This window comes from Thunnus albacares, chromosome 12 (assembly GCF_914725855.1).
Source record: "Thunnus albacares chromosome 12, fThuAlb1.1, whole genome shotgun sequence".
Taxonomy (NCBI): Eukaryota; Metazoa; Chordata; class Actinopteri; order Scombriformes; family Scombridae; genus Thunnus; species Thunnus albacares.
Window position 1 is genome coordinate 28,584,121 of NC_058117.1, and position 22,366 is coordinate 28,606,486.

The window sequence follows — 22,366 nt, forward strand, 5'->3', positions numbered from 1 at the left end:
ATTATTTGGTTCTGCAGTTAAACTGGAGACTGTAATGACTTCTCATTATACCAGTAAAGGATCTAAGTTTAATTAATCAATGTCAAGACAATTTATTTTACACAAAAGCATCTTTGTAAAGAGAAACTTTCTCATAAATACCACCCAAAGACACCCTGGTAAAGTGAATTTTAGTAGCTGGTGGCACAAACAAAAATTTGTGGAAAATAAGCCTGAACACTCTTTTTTTTTTTTAGCAAATATAAAATAGCCAATTTAAACCCACTAGTATAATTTGCTGCACTTGCACTTAAAATATTCATTCCTAATGACCTGTAGCAATTTCATACCAGCATCTTATCGTCCTGAAAACATGTTCTTCACTAAAACTGTAGACAAACTGAGTTGAGGAGCTTTAACCTCCATTACATCCCTGGTCAGCAGGATGAAGGGGCCCTCTTGTGTCGTGCATCAGTTTTCAGATTTCACTTGTTAACCGGCTGTGATGTTCACTGCAGGAAGACATGTAAAAACTTCACTGAGCCTTTGGCAGCTTCAAACAATATCAATAAAGAGAGATTCAAATATATACAATATCATACTGTGTCAGTTTGTTCATAGAAGTGACACCCTGTAACACCGATGCTGCATTCAGGCCACATGGGGAAGATGGGAAGATGGACTACAGATGCAAATTAGCTTCAAGCTAAATCTGGTGCAGTGCATCATTTATGCTTAATACTGCACACTGTCCTGTTCAATAAATCGATTAAAATTAAAGAATTTCCAGTTTACAAATTTTATTCACATCAGCTTTCAGCAGGTAAATAAAATTTGGGAATGTGAGGATAAAATGTGATGTAGTTATAATTTTATCCTATCTCTAAGATTATATTGCTATCGATAATTTCTCATTTTAGATGACAATTTCCCTGACTTCACTTATTTTGTAATTACAAGCTGTCTCATAAAAAACACCCAAACACACCCTTTTTTTACATCCACAGTAATAATTGACCTTTTAGCAAATATAAAATAGCCAATTTAGATGTCGCATTATAGCACCAACATGTCAGACCAAAACAAATGTGCGTGTTGTTCACTCAATAAAGTTGGAGAAAAAAAAGGAAAGCGGTCCTTGAACTGACAGCTTACGAAACTCAGATCAAACTGTCAAATGAGGCAGTGCTGATTAAATATGAATCAAGATTCTGGTACTGCATTACCCATTTCTCGCCTCAAATGTTTTCATAAACATATTTCAGTTTACTGTTTATCTGTTATTTGAGAAAATTTGTAACACGGCCTCCATCTTAGAAATGGACATGGAGGGACTCACACATGCGGCCGGGCCAGCTATCAAAACAAAGAACAGAGAAGCTCAAACAACAACACACACAGAGGGAGTGTGACTTCATTCTCTGCTCAGGTCGCAATTAACTCACTATATCTTTACATAGCAAATGGTTGTTTACTGACATTAAGTGAGGCTGATTGTGGTTTGTTGCACCTTTAATGTTTATAGAAATTTAGAAACAAATATAAACTTGCAAAACAGAAGCACAGGCATGAAAAGCACAAAAAGGTCATAAGAAATTGTACAACAATCACTCTGAATTAAACATCAAGTTGTAAAAGTCAGTCTAAAATAACAATTTATTGTATAAAACACTTGCATGACTAAAATGAGTGCACTAACTTTACAACCCATCAGATTGATATTGTCATCAATTATTTAATTTCACTCTGGACTGAAAAGCAAGATGTGCATTTATCTCATTATATTATTTGATATTTAAAAGGTAAAATGTTTTCTTACTCCACTTCCTGTTTTGTCAGTCACGCTGCTCTTCTGTCATGTCTTAATCTCTTACCTGGAAACTTATTTATCAAAAGTTGACATTTATCGGTTACCCCTTTGCTTTGGGACTTAAGTTGCCAAATTTTATTGTTGGTATTTCATTGTTTGAGTACAACAAAAGTAGGTGATAAATAGTCTTTCTGTTATTTCTGTTTATAGAGTTTGAGAGAGAAAAGTTATTAATTACCAGTTTAAGTAAACACAGTCGCTGTAAGCTTTTGATCGTCTTTAAATCACAATGTTTTGGTAGCTACAGATTTGGAAGTACTTTTATGTATATAATGAAGTTATTGGAACTGATTTGCTGTTAATTGCCATGATTGCACAAAACTATTATGATGTGGTGAATGGTGAGGCAAGGAGCTGTACGACATGCAAGTGTTACCAATAAAGGCTTAGTGTGCATGTTATCTTTATTAGTAAAATTAAATACCATATTCTTGTAAAATCTACCGTTACAGCTAATAGTTATTATATGTCTCAATTTCACTTTAAGCTGTTTTGGTAGTTTTCTGGTTACTTGGTGTCACCAGTGCGGTTTCCTCCTTAATTGATTGATGATGTCAGTACTTTGTCCTTGCCGTGTGTTAATGTCTTCATGTACAGTTTGGACAACATGTCTAATTTATTGTTATTGTGTTTAGAACAGTGGTGGTAGTAATAGTTGTAGTAGGTGTGGTGTGCTACTGATGTGTGTGTTGTAAGATATGTAGATATGCTGTTCCGGGTACTTTCATACCGGGAAGTCGATTTTTTTTGGCTTCATGCGCCATTGAGCAACTTTCATAAGAATGAACGGGGCCCCGCCTCCGACGCTGTATCCAGTTCTCTTTATACATCCATGTAGAGAATTCATTGAAAAAGTTTATATTCTTGTTACTTATGCGCGGGAACATTGTATGTATGTTCAAGACATAGTGCAGGATCTCTCAGGCACGTTTTGTTGTTGAACTTCAGTTCAACTCAAAATTTTAATCTCCAGATATTCTGCGTGTGAGGTGTTTATGGAACATCGGTAAATTGTAGCGTCTAACGATAGCCTGCAGGTGAAGCATTTAGGGAACATTGATAAATTGTAGAGTCTACTGATAGCCTGTATCTCAGGCGTTTAGGGAGCATTGGTAAATCGTAGCGTCTACCAATAGTCTGCATGAGAGGCATTTAGGGGACAGGCACAACTCTCTCTAGGTATCGAGAAAGCATCCCGTTCTGAACAGGCACATTTTGAATGGGCACTGCACTAGTTCACTATATTCTCATCTCTGACCAGACGCCTGTGGTAATTCACCTGTTCTAAATCAGATAGGCCCACATAGCAAAATAATTTACAATGAGAGAATAACATGGCCTCTGTTGTGAAACTCTTGAGATTGATGTTAAGGAAATACTGTGGTAACGATTAAAAAATATATTCAGGGAAACATTAAGAAAAACTTCTCTTATATAGACTGTTTGCCAGTATTGGTTCCAGCTACTGAACTTCAGTTTACCATGATTTGTTTGGGTTGTTTTTATGAGAGAGTTTCCCTTTACAAAGATGCTTTTCTGTAAAAAAAATTCTTGACATTGATTAATTAAACTTAGATCCTTTACTGATGTGATGAGAAGTCATTACAGTCTCCACTCTAACTGCAGAACCAAATAATCTGATGAATTCATGTCCTGTGGGATTCAGAGCTGCAACAACATAACTTACTTTTTGTATTTTTTTAAGTCTAACATTTGAATATAGCTTCTATTTAATTATCCTAAAACAGTTCAGAATTTAAAATGTTAAAAGGTCTTAAAGCAAATATTATTTGGTCACATTTTGGGAATTTTAGTATTTTACAACAGTGTTTGATGTCTTCATTCTTTATCTGTTGTGTTAAAAATTTTGTATTTAAGAAAAAGTTGAATTGAGCTGGATTTTAGGAGAATACAGGAATTCAGAGAAATGAGGAGCCACCTGTAGATCGTTCCCAAAGTCCCAAGATTACTTTGCCACCAGAAAGTAAGTCACAAGTGTTTTCAAATGAGACATGACCTTTATTATTAAAAAAGGGTTGAACACATAGTATCTCTCTCAAACTGCTCCTCTTCTTGGAATGAATCATAGCTTGATGACTCCTTCGTCATCCTGCTCTCAAACACAACAAGCTCCACTCTGTCCACATATTTCCTTGTTCCCTCCCCTTCAGATCTACAGTTTGAAGATGGGTGTAACCAACACATGAAGTGCAAGAGCTGTAGAAACACATGCTGTTTAGATCAGAGCTCAAACTAGTTTCACTTCCTTAGAAACTTCCCTAGAAGTTTCTAAGAAAGTCCTCAATCCACAAAACTGCCTGCTGTGCTGAAGAGTTTTTGGTATTCATGCTTAATTGGCAACAAAGAAATGCATCTAAAACTGTTGTGATTAATGTTTCAGTGTGTTTTAAACATGTGAACTAATATATATAAGGGAACATTTGCTTCTTAAATTAAAACATTTTAGACAGTAAATCAGATTTTAAGGTAGAAATTAAACTCATACCTTCACTCAGTCTCAATGTATTTATTGTATATTCATTGTGCTGTAAATATCAACGTGGATTATTATGAGTATTTGTCAGGAGAACCTCTGGAGTATTACATGCAAACTTTAATGTAGCAGCAGTGACGCCTTGTGGCCAAAATATACAGTGCAATCGTATTTAGGTCAATAAACTCCGGTAGGGGATGAAAGTCAGTCTCTCTTTTGTGTTTTCATTGACCCTCGTTACTGTTGTCAGTGGGAGATTTAATTGCAGATTTATATTTTAACACTTAAAATAATTAACTATAGTAGACAACACGTTCTCGTAATGTTCAACTAATAATATGGGAAGGAATTGTAACCTTTAAATTTAAACATGAATTATCTTTAAGTCTTTCAATAGAAACAACACAATCAATATGAAGTATGAGAAAATGTGACACATTATGAAGGAATCAAGCTCTCAGGTGAAGGTGTGGGTGGTCCTGAAAAGGACCTTTGAGTTGTTGGTACAGACAGCAGATTTACTTGGAGCTGGTGTACTTGGTGACGGCCTTGGTGCCCTCAGACACGGCGTGTTTGGCCAGCTCACCGGGCAGCAGCAGGCGGACGGCGGTCTGGATCTCCCTGGAGGTGATGGTGGAGCGCTTGTTGTAGTGAGCAAGGCGGGAAGCCTCACCAGCGATGCGCTCAAAGATGTCCCCAACAAAGGAGTTCATGATGCCCATGGCCTTGGAGGAGATGCCGGTATCGGGGTGGACCTGCTTCAGCACTTTGTACACGTAGATGGCGTAGCTCTCCTTCCTAGTCTTTCTCTTCTTCTTGCCGGTCTTGGTGGCTTTAGACACGGCCTTCTTGGAGCCTTTCTTCGGGGCCTTCACTGGATCAGGCATGGTTAGTTCGCTGGATTTTCTCAAACGAATAATTCTCACAGAGCCAAACAGCCTCTATATATCCATCTGATGCAAATTTAAGTGCGCTGTTGCTCACACAGGATTGGTTGAATTCTTGTTAGTGAGACTGAGCATGCGCAACACAAACGCCGCTCAAATTTTGATGAACAATCTGACCGCCTTTTTACTTAGTCGCCCACCTCATCTGAAGAGTCTCCACTGTTTATAATATAACATACTGTCCAAAAATCCATAACTATAGAGAAATAAACATATTGTATTTAGATTTAGCATTCCACAAGCTGATATGTTTTACTGATCTATGATAAAACATTAAAACAATCCATGGATTTATTTAATCAATCTTTAATCCGCAATTTGTGTGCTATTCCTTCTAAAATAACAATACCTTTCAAAAATGATGTTAATATGAGTTTTACTGATTCTCCCATGTTTGGACCCAACTGACACATGAAGATCATGTTTCTCTGCTCCACAAAAGAATAACAGTGATTCCTTCAGTCTTTCTTATAAATGATGTACAAAGCATCAGTAAATGATAATAATAACCATTAATGTTTATGAAATGTGTCTTATCTTTATTGTGAGCTGAAACTTTTAACACAAGTTGAAGGAAGCATTGTTCTAATCATTTCATAAACAGACTAGCTAGTTATATGTATAATATACTAATATTATACTAATATATGACATATATATGTCTAGCCCTATTCTCAGAGATAGAAAGTCACTACATTAAAGTAAATACATTAGTGTACTTTAACACAATTGTGAAGTACTTATTCAATATTTTCCTTTAATGCTACTATTGTGTTTATCATGTGAATATTGTGCTTTTACTCCACATGTATGCCAAGTTATTTGCTTACCTTAAGTTTGAGATACAATTCTTGTTTAAGACCTAAACATTGGGTTCAGATGTTACAAAGTCCAAAAGTACAAATGTGTAGCAGAATTTTGCTATGACCCCATTATTGGCTTATAATTATAGGCAAAGCATTAATAAGTAATTATTAAGCCCATAATTCTTATATAGTATCCCTCATTACCATGAGATGTAGCTTGAAAACATAAGGGAAAACTTTTACATCATTTTACAGACATAGTAGCTTGAATATTCGTGACAATATACCAGTTATCAAGTGACATCAATATAAGGATAGCTCTTAAGAGGAGGTGGGTGGCTCTTAAAAGAGCCTTTGTGTTTGGAGATCAGCAGGTCAAGATCAGATTTAACCTCCGAAGCCGTACAGAGTGCGTCCCTGCCTCTTCAGAGCATAAACCACATCCATGGCGGTCACGGTCTTTCTCTTGGCATGCTCGGTGTAGGTGACGGCATCACGGATCACATTCTCCAGGAACACCTTCAACACTCCGCGGGTCTCCTCGTAGATCAGACCGGAGATACGCTTCACACCGCCACGGCGAGCCAGACGGCGGATGGCGGGCTTGGTGATTCCCTGGATGTTATCACGGAGAACTTTACGGTGACGCTTAGCGCCTCCTTTACCGAGTCCCTTACCGCCTTTGCCTCTACCACTCATTTTTACTGTTCTTCCTTTAAACAAGTTAAAGTCGAATGTGAGAAAAATGGTCAGTGCTTCTATTTTTAAAGCCTGTCTGCGGACGTAAAAGAGGATTGTTGGCGCGAAATTTGCTGGGCGGTGCCAAATTCAGCAGCTCAGCCCACCTCGTTTTTCCAAAGCAGGCTGATCTCTTCCCTCCTTTTTGATTGTTTTTGCTCCATTTTGTATCTTTTTCTGAGATATTTGGCAGGTTAACCTGACAGCTAACATTCTGCTGTTGGTTGGAAACAGACCCTCAGCTGTAGTATTTGTATTGTTCTTGCTGCACATGAAAAGAAGCTGAATTTGACACTATATTTTGTGTCCATTAAGACACATTTCCTGACAAACAACTACCAAAGGTGTATGGTCTGAAGAGGCAGAGATGCAACCTGTACAGCTTCAGAGGTTAACTTCATCTGATCATTACAACAAACCAAAGTTCCTTTTAAGGGCCGTACACTTACTCTAAAAGAGCTTCTACATCCAGTAATCAAATGTGCTTCAATGTTTTAGAATGGATATATCTTAAATGTTAAAATGTTAAATGTTGATAAATATACAGCTTGCAACAACCACGTTGTTATAATAGTCTATCAGTAAAGAGACACAAAAAAACATTAGGTCAATGATGATGAAATGCTTTGAAGGCTGAGTTCATTGGATGGATTTGAGTCCTTTATTTCTCTGGTTGCACATCTGATTCTAGATTTCAACGCTATAAACAAGTGAGCAACAATGATTCAGATTTGTCATGTCAATGTTGAATTTATAATCAAATATAAATCCCATGTTTTACAGGATTTATTATTCTAAATGCTCTGAATAGATGATTGAGAGCAGAGTGGAGTCTGTAGTTCACAGCTCCACAAAGTCTTGAATATGACTCAACAATAGGAAAAGTAACACTAAAGGAGCTATGGATTGAATTTATATTTATTTAGTCATTTTATTATGTTTTTATATAAACATGTCAATCCTGCATGTCAGCAGAACAACAACTCAGTTAATCATTGCTAATGAACAAATAAATAAGTCAGTGTCAGACACTAACAGTACTGTTAGGGATGAGACAGTCCTGAACAGAACTAATGACTTTTGTTTTTGTTTTTTCCAGCAGAGGAACTAAATTAATCTCCCTAGTCGTCTGAATCACATCAACACTAAAAAGAAAAATCTTAAAGCTTCTAATTAGTATATATATATATATATATATATATATATATATATAACTTATATCAACATATAAACAGTGCTGCTTTATTAAAATTCACTTAATGTATGTCCCCTGTTTAATCTCATAGGGCCTGAGGCCCATATGTTATTTTGTCCACTGTCCTCAAGAAAGCTTTTAATATTACACGTTTTTTTCTAATCAAAAGGTTTTATATGGATGTCAATGCCATTTTGTTTTTCTCTGTAAAAAGGCTTCTTTTAACTCTGAAGAAGTCGTAACCTGAATGTCAGTGAAAATCCGTCAGCAGAACAGACAAAATAACTGTAACTGAAATACTGCAGCAAAGCAAAACTGAACCATACTTATTTTCTTCAATCAGTGTAATAATGCACTTTTTATCACACTCCCACAGACAGAAGATGAATGTATATATTTTTAATTAGTACATTCAGTACTGGTAATTGTATGTATGTAGTATGGTAATTTGCCAACAATATGAAATAAAAGCATTTGCAGACTTTTGGTGAGAGTTTGTCCCCTCAAAATCGAAAGGTTATGAAGCAGCAGTTTATCGTTGTCGTGACAACTTGCCACACTGTACTCGCCGCCAGCCTGAACCGAGACATAAAATTCACGTAAAGTGTCATTAAGCACAACCGCAGAGTTTGTATCCAAATCAATGTTCTATTGGTTGTGGTAGAGAAAGTCTCTCAGTATATTAACTGCCCATATTTTGCCTTTTTTGTATTAATCTCATCCTTCTCTTTCTCTATCATTTTAAGCTCTCCAGGTGTCAGTTCCTTGTGCCGTTTTTCGCTTAGTCTCTTTTCTTTTCTTTTCTTTTCTTTTCTTTTCTTTTCTTTCCTCTGCTGCGTCTGCGGCTGGTGGGAACAGTGTTGCAGATTATTTATTTATTATTTATATTAAATAGTGCTCAGAATAACATTAGAAATGTTCACAGTCACAGAGAAGCTCTAACAGGGAGTCTGGCTTAACTGCATCATGAGCCTCATCAGTGTGTTTGCTGCGACCAGAATCACTTCATATTATTACAAACTGATCACCAACAGGTGAATGTTTTTACTTTGAGTCTGTGAACAAACATGTAAACCAGCTGGAAAAGTGCTTTTGGTGGAGCTCTGATGTATTTTACAGCATTTTAGGAGAGAAATGAGAGAGAAAAGCCGCTGAGCAGTGCTGTTGACGACGGTGAACAGGTGAGGTTTGTTTGCTCCACAAAGAAAAATCAGAGAACATCAGAGCTCTACATGACTTCAATATGAAGAGACACAAGTCCGCTATCTGCTGCCTTCACTGTCAGCCCTTAGCACTTGTCACACACTCAGTTTTCACTCTTTTATTACTAAGAGAAAACACAAGTGTCAGACACTCACACTGCACAGAGGAGGCAGCAGCTGGACTGAGTCTCCACGGTTCTCATGGTGTGTTTAAGTGCAGCCTCCTGCTTCTGACCGTCCATCAGTCTACTCAGACTCTGTTCCGTGTCGGATCAAATCTTGTAGAAAACAATGGCAGAAGTAGCTCCAGCTCCCGCCGCCGCCCCGGCTAAAGCCGCCAAGAAGAAGGTTTCCAAGCCGAAGAAGACTGGCCCCAGCGTCAGTGAGCTCATTGTTAAGGCTGTGGCCGCATCCAAGGAGCGGAGCGGCGTGTCTGCAGCCGCCCTCAAAAAGGCTCTGGCTGCCGGAGGTTACGATGTGGAGAAGAACAAGGCCCGCGTCAAGACCGCCATCAAGAGCCTGGTGGCCAAGGGGACTCTGGTCCAGACCAAGGGGACCGGGGCCTCCGGCTCCTTCAAGATGAACAAGAAGGTTGAAACCAAGGCCAAGAAGCCCGTAAAGAAAGCCGCTCCTAAAGCCAAGAAGCCCGCCGCCAAGAAACCCGCAGCGGCTAAGAAGCCCAAGACAGCGGCAGCCAAGAAGACAGCAGCTGCTAAGAAATCCCCCAAGAAGGTCAAGAAGCCCGCAGCGGCCAAGAAAGCAGCCAAGAGCCCCAAGAAGGCCACCAAGAGTCCCAAGAAAGTGGCCAAAAAGGCCCCTGCAGCCAAGAAAGCCCCCGCCAAGAAGGTGGCCAAACCCAAAGCCAAGAAGGCAGCACCCAAGAAGAAGTGAGCTGTCATCAGTCTCAACATCTCAACCTGATCAAAGGCTCTTTTCAGAGCCACACATCTTTAACTTAAGAGCATAATCCTAATTATAATATGTTTGAACTATACAGTGTTTCTCATAACCTGCATGAATTGAAGAAAGTGACTTTTTTTTTTTATTCAACAAAGTAAACTTATGTTAGAGATAAAATATGAACATGAAGTTAGTTTAGTGGGAGAGGGATCTCCTTTGTTCCTCCCAGTACCTCTTATAGGAAGTTATGTTTGAAAATGATTAGTGGCTGCAGTTGTTAATGTTATCAGTTCATAGTCATTCTCTCGATGTGGAAACAAATCAAAGATTTCCTCTTAATGTGTCTTACAGTAGAGCCCCTCAAAATGTTTAACATGAATATGACATCTATGACTGTACAACTACCTCCTCCTTTCTAAAATAAATAAATTAATTTACCAGTAGTCTGCAAATCTCCAGGTTAATAATTACTGGTAACTATAAGGAATGATAACTAGTTTAATTGGCTTAAAATAACATTTCATATAGGTCAATATATAGACTAACCATATATGTGTGATTCCTACACCTAAAAACAAGATTATGTACTTTTAAATGTTGATTGCTGATATTTTAGGCAACACAACCAGCAACAGTCACTATGACTTCAATGCAGTTATCACATATTGTAACATTGACAATCAATGTTTGATACATTGTGAACGTAATTTGTGTCTTAACTACGGTGTATGATAGAAACATGAGGATCTGTTCTCTTTATCAGGAGTGTGTGGCTCTTAAAAGAGCCTTTGCTTGGTTTCCAGCAGTCAGCCGGGCACCAGGTTTACTTCTTGGCGGGCTTCTCGGTCTTCTTGGGCAGCAGGACAGCCTGGATGTTGGGCAACACGCCGCCCTGAGCGATGGTTACTCCGCCCAGCAGTTTGTTGAGCTCCTCGTCGTTGCGGACAGCCAGCTGCAGGTGACGGGGGATGATCCTGGTCTTCTTGTTGTCGCGGGCAGCGTTTCCAGCCAGCTCCAGGATTTCAGCGGTCAGGTACTCCAGCACAGCCGCCAGGTAGACGGGGGCGCCGGCACCCACACGCTCCGCATAGTTGCCTTTGCGCAGCAGCCTGTGAACACGGCCGACTGGGAACTGGAGCCCGGCACGAGAAGAGCGGGTCTTTGCCTTAGCGCGGGCTTTGCCTCCGGTTTTGCCTCTTCCACTCATTTTTCGGTTATTTTCTAGAGTGCGGACTCAAAGAAAGTGTGGCCAAAATATAGCAAACCCTCCTTTATATCTCCGCGGGCAGGCAGGAGGGCTGATGTCTCCACCCACCAGAAAAGAGGCTCCAGCAGAAGGAGACTCGCTCTCATTTTGGCGGACTTTTTCAAACGACTCATGTCCAATAAGCAGCGGAGGTTCAGGCTCCTGTAGGCGGTGCTGAGCTCCAGGAGGAGCCGCTCACCAATCAGGACCCGGAGGTCTGAAGCAGCGTCACACTTACACAGCCGCTCCGACACTTTAAGAGCAGCGTGTCTCCTTTCTCGCTACTATTTTCTCCTGATCAGAGAAAGAAGACGAGATGGCAAGAACCAAGCAGACCGCCCGTAAATCCACCGGAGGCAAAGCCCCCAGAAAGCAGCTGGCTACCAAGGCTGCTCGTAAGAGCGCCCCGGCAACCGGCGGCGTCAAGAAGCCTCACCGTTACAGGCCCGGTACCGTGGCTCTCAGAGAGATCCGTCGCTACCAGAAATCTACCGAGCTGCTGATCCGCAAGCTGCCCTTCCAGCGCCTGGTCAGAGAAATCGCTCAGGATTTCAAGACCGACCTGCGCTTCCAGAGCTCAGCTGTCATGGCTCTGCAGGAGGCCAGCGAGGCTTACCTGGTCGGCCTGTTCGAGGACACCAACCTGTGCGCCATCCACGCCAAGAGGGTCACCATCATGCCCAAAGACATCCAGCTGGCCCGTCGTATCCGTGGAGAGAGAGCTTAAACTGTCTGCTGCTCCACAAACCAATAACGGCTCTTTTCAGAGCCACATCACTCTCACTAAAGTGCTGCTTCCTCTGCTGTCTTTACACTATTTATAAAATTGTCTATTGTGTTCGTGAGCAAAGTAAATGCTATATTAGATGACTTGAACCTGGAAAATCGTTTGAGTCTTTAAAATCCTTTCTTGTATTATAATGAAAGATACATGTTAAACATCTGGAATTTTATTGTGATCACGATCAGGTATATATTTAAACATTTATTGGAAAACAGTGAATGAAATATGGCAGAAAGACAATGTACACAGTGTTTTGAAATATCTATGAATTGTATTCATGTAATTTTTTTTTTTACTTAAAAAATGCTAGTGCCCCTTCAACATTTGTCACTATTAGCTATGATGTGCTACACAATGCATTTTTATCATTTGTGTGTAGTATAAAACATGTTAACTGAAACTGTAGACAGAGTTGAGGAGCTTTAACCTCCACTACATCCCTGGTTAGCAGGATGAAGGCGCCCTCTTGTGTTGAGCATCAAATTTCAGATTCAATAATTTAATGACCAGTCCTGATAGAGTTTAAACAGGTTTCATTTGCTGTTAAAATATTAGGGTCTTTTTTGTCAAAACTGAGTTTTAGTGACGACTGAATAAACTTAGAAACAACATAATATTCACCAAACGTGTGTTATGAACTCTTAATGACATAAAACTAGAATGAACATGTCAAATTATTCTGATTAGACTGAATGCCGCTTTTCATTTGTGTGTTATTATGATAAAATGATTCCTAAATTACATCTGCACTAGAAAAGGTGGAGTAACTTTACCTGTGATGGTGCAATAAATCAATCACAGTTGTCAGAAACACTAATCATGACAGTTTTAAATGCATTTGTTTGTTGCTTATTAAGCATAAATAACAGAAACTCTTCAGCACAGCAGGCAGTTTTGTGGATTGAGAGATTAAACCCCGAACAAAATGAGTCACAAGAAGTTTGAATCAAGTCTGGATTCAAATTTTACAACCCAGAAGCGTCTGACTGTGAGGTGACAGAGCTAAACACTGAACCAACATGACAGCCTCATTCTGAACTTTCATCTTCATGAAAATCAACTCAAACATGAATGAAATATCCTCCTATTCACAACTACACAGTCAGGACTCAACAAAACGTCTTCACACCCAAATTTAAAGAAATTAATTCTTACTATTTTACCAGATTTTCCAGCCTGCTTAACAAATCTACTTTATTGACTAAATGATCGACAACATGCAAATATATCAATACAAATATTAAACTAACATTTAGAACAAAGAGAAGTTTACATTTTCATATCAAGAAATGTGATTAAAGGTTAAAAAAATTGTCATGAGCAGTGATAGCCTCCATGGATAAAAATACACAGAAGAAAGCAGAATTTGGTGAAACACAAAACATCATCAGAAAAAAATAAAGAAGAGAAAAAAAGCGTTGACAATCTCAGTTTGATTGACAGCTGATCTCTGTGCAGTTCAGAAACACCACAGCAACGAGCTCTCAGAAACAATGGAGACAAACAAAATGAAGAATTACGACACAGAATCTGACACATTAAGTCTAAAATGACTTCTGTCTATTTGAGTTTACAGAACTCAGCTGTGGTTCCAATATAATAAACCCAAAGTCCAGCATAGAGAGGCTGAGTGAATGTGGTCTGGACTCTGTGGAGGAGAGTCATGGTTTCAGAGACGCTGTAGAAGGACAGAGTACCTGCACTGTGATCCAGGTACACTCCTACTCTGGAGGAACAAGGATCTGAGACAAGAGTTGAGACACTGTTGAACACAAAATTATAACCATCAGTGTAACAATCTAAAGCCCAAGATTTCTCATTGTGTCCAAATCCACATTCATCTGACCTCCCTGCTCTTCTTATATTCTTGTATGCAACTGCTACATAAACTCCTCCTCCTCTCCACTCCACCTCCCAGTAACAACGTCCAGTCAGACTCTCTCTACTCATGACCTGCAAATATCCAGTGAATCTGTCTGGGTGACTAGAATAAGATTGTGGACTTGTTAGTGCTGCTTTTCTGTTCCCTTCAGATAATAACACACATGTGTTTGCCGTGTTTGGATCCAGTGTAATTTCACGCGCATATTTTAAGAATTCAGCTCTTGTCTTGGGCTCTGCTTGTGGCAGCGAAATGTGATGTTGTCGTGATGAGATGTTTGTCCATTTCTCCCTCAGGATGTCCTGTAGTTGATCTCTGAGCTCTGATGCAGCTGCTGTCACATCCTCAAAGTAGCTCAGAGGATGGATATTGATGCTGGATGAGTCTGTAGGTTCACTGAGTTGTGACAGTGAGGGGTAGTTGTGTAGAAACTGGTTGTGATCCTCTGTGTGTGAGAGCTGCTTCAGTTCAGCGTCTTTCCTCTTCAGCTCAGTGATCTCCTGCTCCAGCTTCTCCTGAAGATCTTCGACTCGACTCACTTCAGTTTCCTGCTGGGATCTGATCTGCCGCTTCACATCAGAGCTTCTTTTCTGGATGAGACGGATCAGCTCAGTGAAAACCCTCTCACTGTCCTCCACTGCTTTATCAGCAGAGCGACTGACGGCCTCCACCTCCTGTTGAAGCAGCTTCACATCTTTCTCTCTGTCCTGGATTCTTTGCTGGATGTTTTGTCGACTCACCTCGAGCTCTCTCTGCCTCTCAGTCCTTTCTGCTGCAGCTGAGACTGTGTCGTGGCCTTTATGTTCATCCACAGAGCAGAGATAACAGATACTCTGCTGATCAGTACGACAGAACATCTTCATCACCTCATCATGACGAGAGCAGATGTTCTCCTGGAGCTTCTTGGAGGGGTTGACCAGCTTGTGTTTTTCAAATGCAGCAGATTCATAATGAAGCTGGAGGTGTTTCTGACAATAAGAGACGAGACATACCAGACAGGACTTGAGGGCTTTCAGCTTCCTCCCAGTGCAGACATCACAGGCCACATCTTCAGGTCCAGCATAGCAGTGATCAGCAGGAGCAGCTTGGAGTCCAGTCTTCTTCAGCTCCTCCATTAAATCTGCTAACATGGTGTTTTTCACCAGGACAGGCCTCGGTGTGAAGGTCTGTCTGCACTGAGGGCAGCTGTGGCTTTTCTTCTCATCCTCTTCATCCCAAAAGCTTTTAATACAGCTCATGCAGTAGCTGTGTCCACAGGGAATAGTCACCGGATCCTTCAGTAGATCCAGACAGATCGAACAGCAGAATTTTTCTCCGTCCAGCTGAGCTCCTTGCTGCGCCATTTCACCTCTCAGTGGAAATAACTGTCTGAGTTTGATTTTCCTAAAGCTTAAAGTAGTTTGAGCTCTGATCTAAACAGCATGTGTTTCTGCAGTGAATGGAGGCTGCAGCTCTTTTACATGTTGGTTACACCCATCTTCAAACTGTAGATCTGAAGGGGAGGGAACAAGGAAATATGTGGACAGACTGGAGCTTGTTGTGTTTGAGAGCAGGAAGAAGAGGGAGGAGTTATCAAGCTATGATTCATTCCAGGAAGAGGAGCAGTTTGAGAGAGATACTGTATTTAATCCTTTATTTACAATGAGGCTCACGTCTCATTTGAAAACACTGGTCACCTGCTATCTGGTGGTAAAGTAATCATAAAAATGTCCATTTATCTGAATTCCTGTATTCTCCTAAAATCCAGCTCAATTCAACTTTTTCTTAATTACATTTCAAACACAACAGATAAAGAACGATCATGAAATACTGAATTTTTTGAAATCTAATCAAATGTTAGACATAAATCCTCTGATTATTTTCAACTGGGAACTGGTTTAAGATAATTAACTAGAAGATATATTCTAATGTTAGATCTAAAAATACAAAAAGTAAGTTGTTATTGCAGCTCTGAATCCCACCGGACATGAACTCATCAGATTTTTTGGTTCTGCAGTTAAACTGGAGACTGAAATGACTTCTCATCACATCAGTGAAGGATCTAAGTTTTATTGATCAGTGTCAAGACAATTTTTCCACACAAAAGCATCTTTGTAAAGAGAAACTTTCTCATAAAAACAACCCAAACACACCACGATAAACTGAACTCCAGTAGCTGTGAGCACAAACAAAAACTTGCAAAAAATTAACAGGAACATCTTTTAACATAAACTAAAACAAAAATAACAAAACCAGAAGAAAAGCAATCATTTCTGCACTTTATTTAACTTCATGCATATGCATATATGCATTCCTAATGACCTGCAGCAATTTCATACCAACATGTTATCGCCCTAAAACATGTCGTTAAGTAAAACTGTAGACAAACTGAGTTGAGGAGCTTTCCACTACATCCCTGGTTAGCAGGATGAAGGCGCCCTCTTCTGTCATGCATCAGTTTTCAGATTTCAGTTGTTAACCTGCTGTGATGTTCACTGCAGGAAGACATGTAGAAACTTTTACTGGGCCTTTGCTCGCTTCAAATAAGCAGTAAAGAGAGATTCAGTGCAGCCTGTAATATCACTCTTTGTCATTTTATTCACAAATCCCACAATGCCTTGTCAAACTAAAAGGAGATACTGATGCTGCTTTCAAGTCAAATGGGAAAGATGATAGAGATACCCTGACAGAAATCAACAGGATCCACATTTTCAGTTGTTCTTGACATCCAGTGTGCATTTGTAAAAACCGTGTCACTCACTGGGTTTTTAGGAAAAACATAACTCTCCACCAAAGATTTATTATGGTGTGTTGAAATCAAAGTAGTCTGAACATCTTGTTGCTTTTTGATGTCAAGTATTTCTCTGCTTCATCCCATTTGAGTGAATGCAGCATTATTGTGTTGGCATTAAAATACAAATATTTGTTTACTGTGCATACTGCAGTAATTTTACCTGCGATAATGTGATAAATTGATTTTGTCAAAAGTTTGCAAGATGTTTTAATCCAGTTTGTACATTCTTTCTACTCTCCAATTTCCACAGTTACATTGCGTATGCAGGTTTGTTATATAGTTTGCTTTTTGAGGGCATTTTTAGACCTGGAACTAAATCCTGGTTGAACATTCTTGGTTAAGAAAGTCAATAAAATGCCTTCACTACTTTACTCTAAGACCGAATATGTGAATTTTGGACCAATGAGAGCAATCATTCTTCTCTGATGTGATTGATAAATATGGGTCTTGGTCCATAATTATCAATCGCAAAAAAGTTTACGGTGTGATGGCCATGAGGACTTGTTTTTGTGCCAAAAACTGCACAAAATCACAAAATTAAAAGGTGGTGAATGTTCAGTATCCCAAGAAGGAGACTTCCATTTCAGTTCAGAGAGCAGAATTAGCTGTTAGCATGTAGCGATCTTGTAAGAACCTCTTGATTTTAAAAAGGTGGAGGATAGTTTTGCACAGAAATGTCCGTGGATTGTCCGAGCACTTATCAGGCTCTATGATCAATACTTTGGTGATCAGTTTGTCACCTGGTGACAGCTGATTGAGGTGGAAATGGTGTTCAGAGTATATTTTTCATGATCCTGACAGTTTCTTATGAGTGAAGCTTTGGTTGTCTGCATACACAGTGTCTAGTATGTTCTGATGGTAAACTGGAGGGCATTCTTACAGTCTTATATAACAAATATAATAACCAGAATGATTGAATGGCAGTTCTGTGCTCTTAACTTGTGCTGCAAATAAAAGGCAGGAATTAAATATATTTTTAATATGTGTGAGGGGGAGCTTCAGTCCTTTTAACCCCTGTCACCAGATGTTGGTTTGGGACACACACAGGTCATTTCTCACTGCCTGTAGAGCTACTTTTGTGTAGTCTGTTAGGTAAAAAAAAAAAAATTGTGGAAATGCAAGGACAGTAATTTTACTAATTCCTTGCAAGTCGCTTAATTGCTAAATAGTGAAAATGTCTAAATATAAGCTATCCTGACATTATGGCAATGAATTTCTACCAGCTTAACAGGAAACACAACTATTAACTAAAACAGATCCCTGCATTTCTGAGAAAAATCTGTCTGCTTCTGAAATAACTTAAAACTTGTGAGCTTGACTTCATACTATTGTGTCCACTCATGTTTATCATGACACTCATTAGCGTTTAGTCACAGTACTTCATTGCTGTAAGCTAGGTTGGTAGCTTGGAGGTTAATTTTATCAACTGGTTGCAATAAAGAGCACCAACAACAGCATTAAGCAAATCATTTAGTAAACCCAATATAACCAGTTGGTACCATTAGCTGTAATCTAGTTTGTTAATTTGCAGTTAGCAGGACTCGTTGATCCTGATAACTACCAATTTTAGCAAATTAGCAGCAAATTAACAAACACACAGCTGATTAAAATAAAATCACTTGACTCAGAATCCTGTGGGGCCTCAGCAGTCGGACTCAGCCATCCTCTCGGGCCTGGCTGATTGACAGGTGCTGGGCGGGGTGAAGACACTGGGGTCGCTGATGCCGAGCTGGAGGTTGAAGAAGCGGGTGGAGGTGGTGACGCTGCTGTTCCTGGTGTAGGTCTCCTGCACCGGGTAGCAGTCCTTGAGGGTGTAAACGCCCACCCAGGTCTCATCTGGTGGAGACATGAATGTAATATTATAACTGATTAATGACAGACTCAGTTTACAGAAGAACTGAAGGGTTTTATTCCACCAACAAATGGTATTCAAATCTGGTAAAACCTGTCTGGCATTGAGAGAAGGAACCTCGCTGGAAGCAAGGAAAGCAAAAAATGGGTTTAATAACCATACTACCAAAGTATATATTTATTGATTACATGTAAATTTCTTTAATAATAAGAACCATGTAAGCATAATATCAACCAGAATATTAAACATATGTAAACTAGAGTTTTTACACATGGTCCCTCTATAAGACAGGGCCTAAAGATGAGGTTAAATGCACATAAGGCAATTTCCATTTAAGTTTATATTAATCAGATAAATTACCACAAATTAACTGCCACACAATGGGCACTTTTTTATTTTTTTTATTGACAGTGATCAAAATACTGTGTAGGGCTGCAACTAACGATTATTTTCATTATCTAATAATCTGTTGATTATTTTCTTGATTAATTAATTAGCTGTTTGGTCCATAAAATGCAGAAAATTGTGAAAAATGTCAATCACAGTTTCCCAGAGTCCCAGGTTATGTCTTCAAATGTCTTGTTTTGTCCCATCCAACAGTTCATAACCCAAAGATATTCAGTTTACTGTTGTAGAAGACAAAAAAAAAACTAGAATCAGAGAATTTGGACATTTTCTTCTTTAAAAATGAGCCAAAATGATTAATTGATTATCAAAAAAGTTGGCAATCAATTTAATAGTTGACACCTAATCGTTTGATCGACTAATCGTTGCAGCTCTAATCTACTTCTTTGTTTATTAGCACATAAAAAACCTACCTCTATGCACAAAGCCTTTGCATTAAAAACCAGACTTACGTTGGCGTGCCGGCTTCCTGTCTGACCACTCCTGAACCTCCACGTTGTCCCCGGGGCCTCCGATGACGTACTGGTCCTCGAAGGTGGAGTTGTTTGGGATGTCGAAGGGATCCCAGGCCTCCGTCAGAGCGATCTTTGAACACTCCTTGGTCTTCTGGTCGATCTGGAACATCACCATGCTCGGGTACAAGTAGATGTATTCAAAGAACCTGGAGCAGGTGGAGAGAAAGCAGCAGGCAACATATATCACATATATAGTATAGTATAGTACAATATAGTATGTACAGATACTGTATTTTGCATTGTGTGAAACATGACGCAGAGCTAAAACCATACTGCAAGCTCAACAAACCAGTCTATCAACAGGATTTGTTGTTGTTTACCAGTCAGAGATTATTTCTCAACTCCGGACTTCAGTCCTGGCAAAGACTCTGTGTTGGTTTATTCTTGCAACACTGCTGCAGTCAACACACCTCAGTGTGCAGCTAACAAAGTGTGCTGCAGGGATATTACAAGCTATTAAAGCAGAGTTAATTAAATAGTTACATTTTATAGCATATAGTTTCTTACTCACATTGTCAGAAAAAAGTATAAAAATGACAGTTATAATTTCTGACATCTTCAAATATCTTGTTTTGTCTGATTAACTGTGCAAACCCAACGATATTCAGTTTAATGTCATGTATGACACAGAAAAGTTTCAAAGCCTCGCATCTCATAATCTACAAGCAGCAAATATTTGGAAATGTTCCTTATAAAAAATTAACAAAAATGATTAATCAGTTATCAAATAGTTTTCTGTCAACCGTTTAATTAAGTAATTGCTGCAGCTCTACTTTCTAATTAGGCTCCCTTTATAAAGAGTTAATAAGGGCTCTATAAATGGATAATAAGTAATAATAGATGAGTTATAAGCCTATAATAAAAACACTTTTTGGATCTTCCAGGTTGTGAAAAATCCATTTGGTTGGTGTTCATCCTTTCTGCTTGGTAATAACGCAATTATAAATGTTGGCGATCCGTTAAACGCACAATATGTAATTTCAGCCACTAGGGGTCTCTCAATCAAAACAATAACAAAAGACGGAGTGTGATGACGGTGTGAAGTAGCATGGGATCATGGGAGTTGTTTTCTTCATTGTTAAACAACCAGCTTCTCCAGGGTAGGATTACTCCAGCGTTCATCGTTCAGGATGGACATGCATCAGGGACAGGACGTCCAGTAGGGGCTGCGAGCCGAGCTGCTGCTAACATTTGCTCAGCTTGTTTCTTAAGATACAGACATTCAGAAGGTTTTTACCAAGAGCCGAATTATCCGCAGAGGTCTCCTCCTCTCCAGAACAAAGACGCCTGGTGATTAAAACAGGTGAAAACACTGAATAAAACAGTTTCATGTAAAAAAAAATCAGTGTTTCTCTGACACTGTTCAGCTGGCACTGAACGTATGGGAGGGACTGCTAGCTGAGCTGCTGCTAACATTTGCTCAGCTCCTTTCTCTGATAACTTAAGATCCAGATGTCCGATGACTAAAATCCTTCATCTGGTTAAAATACATGGTTGAAAACCACCAAGATCTAAAAAGTTTATCATAAAAATGTCACTTAAAACTGAATAAAAGTAAATTTATGACAGTTTCTGTCAAACAACCACAACACCAATGTATTATCTTGTAGTTGTATACTCTTACGCAATTGTAGTGGACAAACACAGTGCCTAAGCATGCATCTTGTGCGCACATACTCTTTGGTAGAGGGGGTATGACGCCATTGACAGGCGACAAAATGAAACGGACCGTTACCTTGATTAAAATTACAGATTTCTCTGGGTTTGAAAATTGTTGGAAACATTTAGGTTAATGTAAGTACACAACTCAACAAAACATATAAAATAGCATTTTAATGCGGAATAGTTACATATTAGAGCTTTAATAAATGCTTAATAAGTTAATTGCTAATAAATTTATTTTTGGCCCTTTTCCAGAAAGTAAGTGGTCATGTTGTTCAGTCAGTCATTTGGACAACCTTACAAAGTAGTTCTCAGTAATGGCTTTTAGGATCCATAAAGCATCTGTAAATGATTTAATTACCATAAAGCCTTTATAAACTCTGGATAAAAGGTGCCTTACTAGAAAGTGGAACCTTCATTGCTGTTGTTGTTGTTGTTTCCTACAGCATTATTATTTATTATTTATTTCACACACTTTTACAGTAAATCTGGGCGTATTGGGCAGTCAAAAGCCCAGTGGTCTTACCTCTGACAGGGCGTGTGTTTCTTGTGCTGCTGCAGGACTCGGATCCTCTGGTTCTGGCCGTCGTAGGAGACGGCGGCTCGGCTGTTCCTCCCGGTGCTATGGTCATACAGGACCCACCTGCCCTCCCACTGCAGCGGGGCGAGGCAGGGCCCGGCAGCCGGTTGGAAGGCATCCAGCCTTGGGAGGCCGAGAGCAGACGCCCCGGCAGCGGCCAGGAGCACGAACAACAGTCGGTGCATGGCGTTTTGGATATACCGGAGTCCCGTTAACCGGTACTGGTGTTGTTGTTGATAACGGGCCGCACCTGCTGCAGACAAGCTACAGTCACACGTAGAAGGGTTTCCGGTTCTGGGTTTCAAAATAAAAGCTTGAATGACGCTTTCAACTTTTAATTTAATTTAATTTTATTTATTTGTTTTTATTTTTTTTTGCCAGAAATTAAAGTCCCCTCCACACCTGTATTAAAGCCCTCCACATCTGTATTCAAACTTTCCGCCTTCAGAAGATGAATATGAAAACAAACTCGGCACATACATCATTCTGCACAGTGAAGCTCAAACATTTAACTATATTGTTTATATATATATATA

At 39.4% G+C, this 22,366-nt stretch overlaps 7 protein-coding genes across 7 annotated transcripts; 2 read left to right on the forward strand and 5 right to left on the reverse strand.

Annotated features, from left to right (window-relative positions):
* Positions 1-4,815: 4,815 nt before the first annotated feature.
* On the reverse strand, positions 4,816-5,245 carry LOC122994697 (histone H2B 3-like). The gene has a single exon (XM_044369515.1). It carries the CDS (start codon positions 5,228-5,230, stop codon positions 4,862-4,864), a length of 369 nt encoding a protein of 122 aa, XP_044225450.1. The 5' UTR covers positions 5,231-5,245; the 3' UTR covers positions 4,816-4,861.
* Positions 5,246-6,430: 1,185 nt separating this feature from the next.
* LOC122994701 (histone H4) lies at positions 6,431-6,837 on the reverse strand. The gene has a single exon (XM_044369520.1). The coding sequence runs from the start codon at positions 6,793-6,795 to the stop codon at positions 6,484-6,486; it is 312 nt and encodes a 103-aa protein (XP_044225455.1). The 5' UTR covers positions 6,796-6,837; the 3' UTR covers positions 6,431-6,483.
* Positions 6,838-9,427: 2,590 nt separating this feature from the next.
* LOC122994679 (histone H1-like) lies at positions 9,428-10,176 on the forward strand. Its single transcript, XM_044369495.1, has one exon. It carries the CDS (start codon positions 9,523-9,525, stop codon positions 10,120-10,122), a length of 600 nt encoding a protein of 199 aa, XP_044225430.1. The 5' UTR covers positions 9,428-9,522; the 3' UTR covers positions 10,123-10,176.
* Positions 10,177-10,870: 694 nt separating this feature from the next.
* LOC122994691 (histone H2A-like) lies at positions 10,871-11,630 on the reverse strand. Its single transcript, XM_044369507.1, has one exon. It carries the CDS (start codon positions 11,336-11,338, stop codon positions 10,955-10,957), a length of 384 nt encoding a protein of 127 aa, XP_044225442.1. The 5' UTR covers positions 11,339-11,630; the 3' UTR covers positions 10,871-10,954.
* Positions 11,631-11,687: 57 nt separating this feature from the next.
* Positions 11,688-13,100, forward strand: LOC122994704 (histone H3). The gene has a single exon (XM_044369523.1). The coding sequence runs from the start codon at positions 11,694-11,696 to the stop codon at positions 12,102-12,104; it is 411 nt and encodes a 136-aa protein (XP_044225458.1). The 5' UTR covers positions 11,688-11,693; the 3' UTR covers positions 12,105-13,100.
* Positions 13,101-13,678: 578 nt separating this feature from the next.
* On the reverse strand, positions 13,679-15,539 carry LOC122993780 (tripartite motif-containing protein 16-like). The gene has a single exon (XM_044368199.1). The coding sequence runs from the start codon at positions 15,384-15,386 to the stop codon at positions 13,722-13,724; it is 1,665 nt and encodes a 554-aa protein (XP_044224134.1). The 5' UTR covers positions 15,387-15,539; the 3' UTR covers positions 13,679-13,721.
* Positions 15,540-16,078: 539 nt separating this feature from the next.
* epdr1 (ependymin related 1) lies at positions 16,079-22,128 on the reverse strand. The gene is made up of 3 exons (XM_044368201.1): positions 21,777-22,128; positions 19,526-19,734; positions 16,079-18,652 (listed from the first exon to the last, which is right to left on the reverse strand). The coding sequence occupies exons 1-3, from the start codon at positions 22,013-22,015 to the stop codon at positions 18,459-18,461; spliced, it is 642 nt and encodes a 213-aa protein (XP_044224136.1). The 5' UTR covers positions 22,016-22,128; the 3' UTR covers positions 16,079-18,458.
* Between the last annotated feature and the right edge of the window lie 238 nt (positions 22,129-22,366).